This window comes from Bos javanicus, chromosome 11 (assembly GCF_032452875.1).
Source record: "Bos javanicus breed banteng chromosome 11, ARS-OSU_banteng_1.0, whole genome shotgun sequence".
NCBI lineage: Eukaryota > Metazoa > Chordata > Mammalia > Artiodactyla > Bovidae > Bos > Bos javanicus.
In genome coordinates this window covers 26,685,806-26,698,655 of record NC_083878.1, presented here as the reverse complement: position 1 = coordinate 26,698,655, position 12,850 = coordinate 26,685,806, and the positions used below count along the sequence as shown (strand labels likewise).

Genomic DNA, 12,850 nt, shown 5'->3' with positions numbered 1-12,850 from the left:
TTACTTTGCCAACAAGGTCTGTCCAGTCAAGGCTATGGTTTTTCCAGTGGTCATGTATGGATGTGAGAGTTGGACTGTGAAGAAAGCTGAGTGCCGAAGAATTGATGCTTTTGAACTGTGGTGTTGGAGAAGACTCTTGAGAGTCCCTTGGACTGCAAGGAGATCCAACCAGTCCATTCTGAAGGAGATCAGCCCTGGGATTTCTTTGGAAGGAATGATGCTAAAGCTGAAACTCCAGTACTTTGGCCACCTCATGCGAAGAGTTGACTCATTGGAAAAAACTCTGATGCTGGGAGGGATTGGGGGCAGGAGGAGAAGGGGATGACAGAGGATGAGATGGCTGGATGGCATCACCGACTTGATGGACATGAGTTTGAGTGAACTCCGGGAGTTGGTGATGGACAGGGAGGCCTGGCGTGCTGTGATTCATGGGGTCGCAGAGTCGGACACAACTGTGCGACTGAACTGAATAGTTTACAATAAGCATTAATAATTCACAATAAAATTTACTTTATCAACACTGCTGCTGCTGCTGCTAAGTCGCTTCAGTCATGTCCACTCTGTGCGACCCCAGAGATGGCAGCCCACCAGGCTCCCCCGTCCCTGGGATTCTCCAGGCAAGAACACTGGAGTGGGTTGCCATTTCTTTCTCCAATGCATGAAAGTAAAAGATGAAAGTGAAGTTGCTCAGTCGTGTCAGACTCTTACTTTGTCACAAAAACTTATCATGAATGATGCACATTGTTACGGACTGAACTGTGCCCCCTCCAAATTCATATGCTGAAGCCCTAACCAGCCCCCATCCCTCAGAAGGGCCTTCAAAGAGGTAATCAGGTTAAAATTGGGTCATTAGGGTGGGCCGTAATGCAAAACGACTATTGTCCTTACACAAAAAGGAGATTAGCACACACACAGACGACAAGGCCTGTGCACAGAAAGACAACCACGGAAGAGGCAGCAAGAGCGCAGCCCCATACACGTCAAGGAGGCCTTGGATGAAACCAAGCCTGCAACACCTAGATCTAAGGCTCCCAGACTCCAAACTGTGAGCAAACAAACTTGCTGTTAAAGCCATCCAAACTGCAGTGTTTTGTTCTGGGAGCCCTAGAGAGCTAATAGATACAGTAAGAAAATACATGTCAACTGCAATACCCTTCTCAGAAGAACTTTTTATTTCTATCGCAGAGACCTAGTTCTTTCAAAGAGTGATGAAGGGAGAATGCAGAAAGTTATCTGCCATTACTATTGGCCTCAACAGTATCATAACCTAAAGCAATGAAGCTATCAACCACAAATCCAACTTTCATTACTGGTATGAAGATTCTGAATCTTCTCTGTGGATGCAAGATTCTAGAAGAGGTTATTTACGGTAACCTGGAAAAAACCATAGCACACATGTCAGAAGAGAAAGAACAAAGCATTTAACATCTGAAACACAAGATGAAGCTATTAAAATGACCAGCAATACAGTATAGAGCTCAAAACTTTTTTTTTCCTGAAGACCAAAGCAATATATAGCTTCCTCAAGGAAAAACTGCCCATAATCCTATCATGCAGAGGTAACTACAGTTAATAGTTTGGTATATAGCCTTCAAATTTTATGCTACGTTCACAGACCTGTCATTAAATAGCAGAGCACATTGTCCATACAATTTTGCAATTTGTACTTTTTTCACTTAACATATTATAAAGTTTCTCACATTATTAAATATTCTCCTGCAACATGATTTTAATGGCTGCCAAGTAGTCCAGTAAATAATTGCACCACAATTTGTTGAACCAACATCTTATGTTGGATTTTTAGACTATGCCCACTATTACACTTTATGCATATTACTTCAACAAACGTCCTTATAGAAATAGCATTGAGATCTTTTCTGATTATTTCCTTAGGATAAATACCTAAAACAGCAATTGCTTTATGGTCTAGTTTTAATAAAGAGATTCTCTCATGCACTTTGTCTCTCCCTCTCCATCAGGATGAAATAAGCATTTGAAAAGAAATCTGAGACAAGAGTAAAAAAAGGTACATATATTTTGTAACAAGTTAAATATTTCTAAACAGCAGAAACTGGAATAATTAAGGTAAAATACATGTTTAAAAGTTAAAGGCAGTATTCAAAACAGAAAGTGACACAAAACTCATCTTCCTGAAAGCCAAGAACATAAAGCCAAGAATCCTTATTTGTTGAAGCCAAGAACAGAAAGTAAACCCTGTGACATTAAATCGAATCAGGGATAGAGAAACAGGAGAACTAATCCCATACCTCTAAAAACTTACAAGAAGAAAAGCAATTATCTATGAAGTTGAGAAACCCTAAAAGATGGCATCTCATGAAAGAAAAAGGTCAACAATCATTGTCCTCAATGGTATACAGATTAGTGCTAACTGTAAGAAAACTACCATGGACACAGTGTGGTAAATATTCAGTTTGATTATTTCAGGTTCCCTTTCTTTTGCTCCAAACCTAAGGATTGTTCTTTGTTCAGAATCATTTACTTCATTCAGGCTTCCCTGGTGGCTCAGGAGTGCAGAAGCCACCTGCTAACGCAGGAGATGCAGGTTCAAGACCTGGGTCAGGAAGATGCCCAGGGAAAAGAAATGGCAACCCTGAAAAACTCCATGGACATAGAAGTCTGGCAGACTATAGTCTACTGGATTGCAAAGAGTCAGACACGACTTAGCAATTGAACAACAACAATAATATCTACTTTATTCAAGTGTCAACTCTATAAGATCTTGTCTACCCTTCATCTTTCAACTGTTTACCTAAGCAGGTAAACAGTTTTGCTTGGATAATGTGGTTGGTAGGTTCCAAGTAGGTTCCAATATCTACTGTACTGGAACTTCTGAACTTCTCAAGAAGGAAGGGAACTTCTCAAACTTCAATCTTTCCATTACACTGATAATTAATGTTATATAATGATGACAACTTTTTGCTAACATAGCCATGATATAAAAAGTTCACTCCATGTTTCTCCTAAATTCCAAAGCTTTAACTGCTTCCTAGGTCTTTAACCACAAAAAAGAAATGATAATTATGTGACATGATAGGGGTGTTAGCTAATAGTATGGTGCTAATCATTCTACAATAGATAAGTGATTGAAGTCAACACAGAATATATCCTAAATTTACACAATGGTATATGTTAATTATATCTCAATAAATATATGTCAATATATGTCAATTACATCTCAATAAAGCTGAAAGAAAATTTACCAGTAGCCAGTTTCTTCCTCCAAAAGTCAACCAGCCATTTTTACAAGCACCTAAAGCTATGCTAGTACTAAGGACCTTTGATTTTTCCCGGGAATGGCCCTTGGAGTAAGAAATAAGGAGCAAGTCACTAGGGCAAATAATTATTTGAAGAGCAAAAAAAAAAGCTACCAGAGAAAAATTTGAAGCCTACCTGGTGGCTCAGATGGTAAAGAAACCACCTGCAATGCAGAAGACGTGGGTTCGATCCCTGATTTGGGAAGATCTCCTGGAGAAGGGAATGGCAACCTGCTCCAGTACTCTTTCCTGGAGAATCCCATGGACAGAGGAGCCTAGCGGGCTACAGTCCATGGGGTTGCAAAGAGTCAGACATGACTGAGTAACTTTCACTCATAAAAGTACAAGAGATTGAAACTAGAGGTTAAAAGTAAACGAGGGCTAAATATGGCACCATAACACACAAGCAACAAATGAAAAAAAAAAATAAAATAAAATAGATACATTGAACTTGAACAAAACTGAAAACTTCTATACACCAAAGGACACTATCAAGAAAGTGAAAAGATAAACCACAAGATGAGACAAATTATTTGCAAATCACACATCTGATATGGTTCAAGTATCCAGAATATATAAAGAACTCTCACAATTCAACAACAGAGAAAAACAACCTTAATAAAAATGGGCAAAGGACTTGAAGAGACATTTCTGCAAATAAGATATACAAATGGCCAATGAGCACATGAAAAAACGTAAAACATACTTAGTCACTGGGGGACTACAAATCAAAACAACAGTAAGGTATCACTTCACACTAGAATGGCAATAATAAAAATAATAATAATATAGGAAAAATCATAGGAGCTTGCATGCATGGGGAGAAACTAGAACTCTCTTATATTCCTAGTAGGTAAAATGGCACAGCCACTGCAGAAAACAATTTGGACATTCTTCAAAAAGTTAAACAAAGAGTTACTATATGACCCAGTAATCTTGCCCCTCAGGAAACACCTATGATTTAAAAAGTTATATATTCAGGTATAATCTTGCCCCTCAGGACACACCTAAGAGAATTAAAAAATTATATATTCACATAAAAACGTATACATGAATGTTCATAGTAGCATTATTTTTCTCTCTTTTTTAAAAAAATTTTTATTTTATTTCTGTCTCTGCTGGGTCTTCACTGCTGCACGTAAGCTTTCTCTAGTCGTGGCAAGCAAGGGCTACTTTAGTTGTGGCGGGCAATCTTCTCATTGTGGTGGCTTCTGCTGTTACAGAGCATGGGATGTAGGCATGCGGGCTTCAGTAGCTGGGTATATGGGTTCAGTAGTTGTGGTTCACAGGCTGTAGAGCGTGGGCTCATCAGTTGTGGTACACGGGCTTAGTTGCTCTGAATCATGTGGGCTCTCAGTTCCCTGACTAAACCTGAGTTCCCTGCATTAGCAGGCAGATTCTTGACCACTGGATCACCAAGTAAGTCTCTTAGTAGCATTATTCATAATAGCCAAAAAATAGAAATTACCCAAATGTTCATCAACTGATGAATGGATAGAAAAAATATGGTATTGTCCATACACTGGAATATTATTCAGCCATTAAAAAGGAAAGGAGTATTGATATATGCTGTAACATAGATTAATCAAAACACATTACGTTAAGTGAAAGAAGCCAAACATAAAAGGGCATATATCATATGATTCTACTTATATAAAATGTCCAGAATAGGGGACACAACTGAGCGACTTCACCTTCACCTTTCCCTTTCATGCATTGGAGAAGGAAATGGCAACCCACTCCAGTGTTCTTGCCTGGAGAATCCCAGGGACGGGGGAGCCTGGTGGGCTGCCATCTCTGGGGTCGCACAGAGTCGGACATGACTGAAGCGACTTAGCAGCAGCAGCGTATAGATAGAAAGTTGGTAAGTGGTTGCCAGGAGGAAGAGGAAGGAGTAAGATGGAGAGTTACTAGTAATGGGAATGGGGCTTCATTTCATGGTGATGAAAAATTTTTGAAATTAGAGAGTGGTGATGGTTCCACAACATTGTAAATGTACTAAAAACCACTAACTGCACAATTCAAAGTGGTTAAAATGATTACTTTTTACCTTGATTACAAAAAAAGGTGGTCCCCCAAAATTAGAAAAAGTAAGCCAGAGAGTGGAATGGGTCCTCAAAGGCTGCATAAGAACAAAGATTTTCAGAAGGACAAGGTTTAAAAAACATGATTCTAGATGCAACTTACTTTGGAGCTCTTTCAAAAATAAATGGCTAAAGCTTTATTTTTTCAGTCTTACATCTACTAGTTAGAGGAAACTAGATTTGTACATTATTTGTACATTAAAATATGAACATTTTAAAAGGGAACATTTTGATTTATTGAAACTCTGATTATATGTATATGCAAGCAAACTACATAATCATGATTGGAGTTTAAAATAACCTAGAAAATTAGATTATAATTGGCCCATATCTGTGATTTAAGCTTCATGAAAACATGACCCAATGAACTATTTTCTACATACACTGCATCACATTTTGAAGGTGCTATAAAGTTCCTTCTGCAGTCTGTTGTGATCCACACACACAAAGGCTTTTGCATAGTCAATGAAGCAGAAGTAGATGTTTTTTTGGAATTCCCTTGCTTTCTTGACAAGCCAACTAATGTTGGCATTTTGATCTCTGGTTCCTCTGCCTTTTCTAAATCCAGCTTGTACACCTGGAAGTTCTCGGTTCACATTCTGTTGAAGCCTAGCTTGAAGAAGGATTTTGACCCTAACCTTATGAGCATGTGAAATGAGAGCAGCTGTCTAATGGTTTGAACATTCTTTGGCACAATACTCTCACTTTCTTTGGGATTGGAATGAAAACCGACCTTTTCTAGTCCTGTGGCCACTGCTGAGTTTTCCAAATTTACTAACATAATGAGTGCAGCACTTTTAACAGCATCATCTTTTAGGATTTGCTGAAGGTGAAGCTCCAGTATCTTGGCCACCTGATTCAAAGAGCCGACTCATTGGAAAAGATCCTGATACTGGGAAAGATTGAAGGCAAAAGGGGAAGGGGGTGGCAGAGGATGAGATGGTTAGCTAGCATCACCAACTCAATGGATATGAATCTGAGCAAACTCCAGGAGATGTGAAGGACAGGGAAGCCTGGCTGCAGGCTGCAGGCCACAGGGCTGCAAAGAGTCAGACACGACCTAGCTACTGAACACAACACACACATAAAGTTCCTTCTAAAATACAAAATAAAACACAAGAGAACAAAAGCTGTTTTAATAGTCACCCCTGCTGTTAATATTACTAACATTAAAACTGTACTTTTTAAATATAAATTCAGTATCCACACTTGCCTCAGTTGCCAATCTTGCCAAGTTTTAAAGGGGTACCTATGATACCCTACATATATAAGGACAATCTGTCACATATATAATTTCATAAGCAAACCATTCCATCACAAGTTTTTATTTACTGAACACTCACAGGGTACATGCGCTTCCCTGGTGGCCCAGCTGGTAAAGAATCTGCCTGCAATGCAGGAGAGCTTGGTTCAATTCCTGAGTCAGGGAGACCCCCTGGAGATGGCAATGGCAATGATTTGCTTGTGAAATTATATGTATGACAGATCTCAATCCCTTCATCTGAAAAATTAATACAAGACTGACTTACAAGAGGCAGGATGTGCAGAAGTTAAAAGTTCAAGCTGTGACTATCATTATATAAGATGTTACTGATGGAGATAGCTGAGGGAAGGGTCCACGGAACTCCTCGTATACTTTTGCAACTTCCTAAGAGTCTGTAATTAATTCAAAACAAAAATTTTTTTAAGTACAGGTGAGAAACCAGACCACCAGTGTTTGAATAGGGTCACAATCAATTACTGGCTGTGTGACCTCAATCAACTTATTTATATTCTCATCTGTAAAATGAAGATAAAAACAGCATTTACCCATAAGATGCTGTGTGAATTAAATAAGCTAGTACATGTAAACCACTCACAAAAGTGCTTGTCACGAGGCCCGGCACTCAACTGTCAGCCATTATTAATGTTGCTATGATTATATACTTTTATTCTAAGATCATAATTCAGCTCTAGAATTCTATATGTTTACTGATGTGGCGAGATACCAGCTAGTTTGGAGAAAAGAGAAAAAATCTTGGCAGCCATTGTGCCAAAATTCTAGCTCAGCCACCTGTCTTCTTTCTAGAAAGAATCTTTCTATAGGATTTAGTGTAATATTTACATAGAAATATTTATTCTTTCAAAAACGGTTATATCACAAAGAGCCACACTGCTGGAGAAGAGTCTTGCTTCTACATTAAGGTCATCTCCACCAAGTATTCTCCAAGTATGAAACAATGTCTTATTTTGAAAACTCCTAGGAACAGAAGAGTTCACATTTTCTCTGGCTAAGTCTTACCAGGGCCTTGAAGACGTCAGGAAGTTATTCTTGGCACAGTTCACACTTATTGCCTCTTATCACAGTGGAGGCAGAAGATAAGTTTTAGAACTTTATACCTTACTGTTTCTCCTTCTCTTTAATATCCTTATAGACTCTATCTTCCAATTGTTTAATTATCTTCATTCCCGCTTCACAGATTTATTGGAAGGAGTACATGAATTAGAATACATCAAAGCACCTGGCGCTATACCTGGCATACAGTAAGTATTTAATACAGTTTTCTTTCCTTCCTAATCAAGGACTAAGCTAATCACCTCCATCACAAATGCCAGGCAATTGAGGTGTTCTCATTAGAATTTCACAATGAATGTACACAAACCCCCAAGTTTTTATCCCTATTTAGAGTTTTCAGTAAAGCAGTATTATGAAACCAGACCCTAACTGTACTTCCCTGACCACCCTAATCAATTTTTATCCAAATCCTAAATATTCAGCTGTTACAGTATCTTTCAAAGCTTAGATATCTTAAACTAAAATAGTTCAAGAAACATATACTATAAATAGACATCCTTTGTGAAAACATTTTTCTTAAAATTATTCCTAAACTCACCTAAACTGTATTCAGACATATTTCCACTTAAAATGCTTTTTGCTCTTTCTACAATTATTGTAAATGTGCTTCTCCCTTCCTTTCAAAATGTGTAATCTTGTCAAGAAAGGCAGATTTTATAAAAATCAAACACCTGAAGTAATGTTGCAACATGCTAGACTATAACTGGGAGAGAAAAATTAATTCTGTAAAAATGGTATCTTAACTCTCCACTCTTTTCTAATGATTTTTAAAACCAGAACAGTCTGTATGCTTTTCACAATATCACTGCTTTCAGCTGAATTTTCTCCTCCTATTTTTAAGATTCTTCTGAAAGTGACAAAACATGAATAGGAAAAATACCAAAGCTTGATTTTTCAAATAACTACTACTTAAAGAGTAGTTTGGAAAAAGTCTGTTTTCACTTCAGGCTCAAGAAGAACTTGGCTTTTTTTTCATATCAAATGTTATGAGAGAACAGTTAAATGAACTCTTTGATTTGAATTTTATCTCCAAATGCCAATACATTCCTTGGAATGTTTTTTCTTTAGTTCTGAGAACATAGCAAGACCCAGTTAAAGGAGTATTTCCAAACACAAAGTTATAAAACCTAAATTCTGATAAAGACTACTTGCAAATTCAATAGAATGAACAATTCGATTCTTGGTAGATTGTTTTTCTTTTACAAGAGAAAAATGCTTTAAAAAAAATCTTAACTGGAGTGATGTTTACCTTACGAAAATACTGTATTCAGGATAGAAGATGCTTGTATATTGGACCCAGGCGCCAGCTTCCTCTTCAGTTTCCCTTTTTTTGACTTCTGTTACTGAAAACAGATTAAATGATTCAAATCTTCTTACAGATATATGTCGTAGACAGTCATCCAGGTGTTTTTGTTTCAGAACCTTTGAAATAAAACCAAATATTGTGGTCACAAATATTATATAAATACAACGTTCAACGTTCAGGAGGTAAGGGGACTTTCATTTCTGATAATGGCAGATAATTCAGACCAAAGTCTTACTGAAAACAACTAGAAAAGATGCATAAAACATTTTAAAACACTACTCAAAGGCATCAGAGAACAAGGACAATACTGAAGATCTACCAGTCTAATATCTAACAAGGTAAATCTAGTGAGAAGAGTCTGGCTTTTGTGACCACTCTTCCTGTGAGACATTCAATTCCAAAAGGAAGGTCTGAGAAGACAAGCAGCACTTTCAACAGTTTGTAGAATTAGGGGGTAAAAGTTGAATTTCAAAGCATACTACCTAGTCAGGAGCAGTATGTTATTCTGAGCCGGTGTGTGTGTGTGTGTGTGTGTGTGTGTGTGTGTGTTAAGATAAACCAAATAAGTAATTTTGTTGGTGTCATTGCAAACTGGGCTCTTAAATAAGACAGAAAGGCAATATAGCTGTTAAGATTAATGAGGTTAAGCAAAAACACTGTAGCTCTGAATGTGAATGAAGTATAATATAAATTAATGATGTATTCTATTTTTTAAAACTATACATGTATTACCTACATCTGACCACTGAAAAGGTCTAAAACCAATGCCCAAACTAGCAGCAATGAACCCACTTAATGCATATACTGCTGTCTCTAAATGACAATTTTTATTAAATCAAAGTAAGGGGAATTCCCTAGTGGTCCAGTGGCTGGGACTCCCAGCTTTCACTGCCAAGGGCATGGGTTTAATAATCCCTGGTTAAGGAACCAAGATGCTTCCCTGGTGGTTCCGATGGTAAAGAATCTGTCTGCAATGCAGGAGACATGGGTTCAATCCCTGCGTTGGGAAGATCCCCTGGAGGAGAGCATGGGAACCCACTCAGCATTCTTTCTTGCCTGGAGAATCCCCATGGACAGAGGAGCCTAGTGGGCTATAGTCCATGGGGTTGCAAAGAGTCAGACATGACTGAGCAACTAAACATTCAAGGAACTAAGATAAGGCAGGCAAGCTGAGGAAGAATGCCAGGAATTATACAAGATAAGCCTGGAACATCATGCACACAAGAAAACAAGAAAGCCTTACAGAATTAGGGGTTATATCAAAAGGATTCAAGAGACAATAGAGAAAGGGTCCATTGGCCAAAGATGGGATACTGTGAATATTAACACAGATAATAAATGTAACTAAACTGAAACACATTAGTTCATAATGGTAATTTTTAAATGCCTCACTGCTGACCACTGAAGAATGCAAAGAACCAATTTATTTTGAAAATAGTAATTGAAGAGAAAGAATTAAATATTTATGTTTTTCCTATATAAACTATAACTGAGAGCATCCAAATGGAAGAGCCCAAGTAATAAATGAAGAAAGAACAACAGAACATCACCATTTTCAACTCCCTCATGAATTCATGAACCAAGGTAATCATGATAAGGAAATGACCACACATCCCTGTGTGTACTGATGAAATTTCACACCACCATTATCTTGACCAACTAAACAAAACAAAAAATATCAAATCTGAGTTTCATCAAATCTCTAATGGAAAATACGAAATGCAGGGGTAGAGGAACTCATTGATCAAGTGCAATTAGCAAAATTCAAGTTATGGGAAACTCTGCAAAACACCCAGTTTCTTCTAAAATAGACAGCAAGGGCTGGAATAGAGACATGTCAAGGGAATATTTATTAATAGATTAAAAAGACTTAAACATATCAATAATAACAATATTTGGAATTTAATTTGGATCCTGTTTTCAAAAAAATTAAACTGTAAAAAAAATTAGGAGACAATGGAGAAAATTTGGAAACTGACCAGATCATCAAAGAATTATTCTGCATAGGATTTGGCATTGCAATCATTTTTTAATGTTATCTTACTGAAATAGTTATAGAAAAATGTTATCTGAGATTATCTGTTATCTCAGTTGTTATCTGAAAATGGTACCTCAGTTATCTGAGATTCACTTCAAAATAATCTGGTGAGAGTTGCATAATAAGAGATTAGAAATGAATTGAAGTAGTCCAGAGTTAAAAATAGTTGAAGATTATAGAAATCTTCCTCAGTAATCAATGCAAAGAAATAGAGGAAAACAATAGAATGGGAAAGACTAGAGATCTCTTCAAGAAAATAAGAGACACCAAGGGAACAATTTCATGCAAAGATGGGCTCAATAAAGGACAGAAATGGTATGGACCTAAAAGAAGCTGAAGATATTAAGAAGAGGTGGCAAGAATACACAGAAGAACTGTACAGAAAAGATCTTCATGACCCAGATAATCACGATGGTGTGATCACTCACCTAGAGCCAGACATCCTGAAATGTGAAATCAAGTGGGCCTTAGGAAGCATCACTACAAACAAAGCTAGTGCAGGTGATGGAATTCCAATTGAGCTATTTCAAATCCTGAAAGATGATGCTGTGAAAGTGCTGCACTCAGTATGCCAGCAAATTTGGAAAACTCAGCAGTGGCCACAGGACTGGAAAAGGTCAGTTTTCATTCCAATCCCAAAGAAAGGCAATGCCAAAGAATGCTCAAACTACCACAGAATTGCACTCATCTCACATGCTAGCAAAGTAATGCTCAAAATTCTCCAAGCCAGGCTTCAACAGTACATGAACCATGAACTTCCAGATGTTCAAGCTGGATTTAGAAAAGGCAGAGGAACCAGAGATCAAATTGCCAACATCCGTTGGGTCACTGAAAAAGCAACAGAGTTCCAAAAAATCACCTACTTCTGCTTTAGACTATGCCAAAGCCTTTGACTGTGTGGATCACAACAAACTGTGGAAAATTCTTAAAGAGATGAGAATACCAGACCACCTGACCTGCCTCCTGCGAAATCTGTATGCAGGTCAAGAAGCAACAGTTAGAACTGAACATGGAACAACAGACTGGTTCCAAAATAGGAAAGGAGTAGGTCAAGGCTGTATATTGTCACCCTGCTTATTTAACTTCTATGCAGGGTACATCATGAGAAATGCTGGGCTGGATGAAGCACAAGCTGGGATCAAGATTGCTGGGAGAAATATCAGTAACCTCAGACACGCAGATGACACCACTCTTAGGGCAGAAAGCAAAGAACTAAAGAGCCTCTTGATGAAAGTGAAAGAGGAGAGTGAAAAAGTTGGCTTAAAACTCAACATTTAAAAAACTAAGATCATGGCATCAGGTCCCATCACTTCATGGCAAATAGATGGGGAAATAATGGAAACAGTGACAGACTTTTTTTTTTTTTGGCTCCAAAATCACAGAAGATAGTGATTGCAGCCATGAAATTAAAAGACGCTTGCTCCTTGGAAGAAAAGTTATGGCCAACCTAGACAGCATATTAAAACGCAGAGACACTACTTTGCCAACAAATGTCCATCTAGCCAAAGCTATGGTTTTTCCAGTAGTCATATATGGATATGAGAGTTGGACTATAAAGAAAGCTGAGCACTGAAGAATTGATGCTTTTGAACTGTGGTGTTGGAGAAGACTCTTGCGAGTCCCTTGGACTGCAAGGAGATCCAACCAGTCCATCCTAAAGGAGATCAGTCCTGAATATTCATTGGAAGGATTGCTGTTGAAGCTGAAACTCCAATACTTTGGCCACTTGATGTGAAAAAACTGAATCATTTGAAAAGACCCTGATGCTGGGAAAGATTGAAGGCGGGAGGAGACCAGGATGACAGAGGGTGA

At 37.9% G+C, this 12,850-nt stretch overlaps 1 protein-coding gene across 3 annotated transcripts in view; it reads right to left on the bottom strand.

Annotated features, from left to right (window-relative positions):
- Positions 1–12,850, bottom strand: part of CAMKMT (calmodulin-lysine N-methyltransferase) — a 421,278-nt gene that overhangs the window by 397,242 nt on the left and 11,186 nt on the right. For all 3 annotated transcript variants that reach the window (XM_061432238.1, XM_061432237.1, XM_061432239.1), the window contains exon 2: positions 8,944–9,116. In XM_061432238.1, coding sequence (XP_061288222.1) covers positions 8,944–9,116 — 173 coding nt within the window. The remainder of the gene's footprint in view (positions 1–8,943; positions 9,117–12,850) is intronic.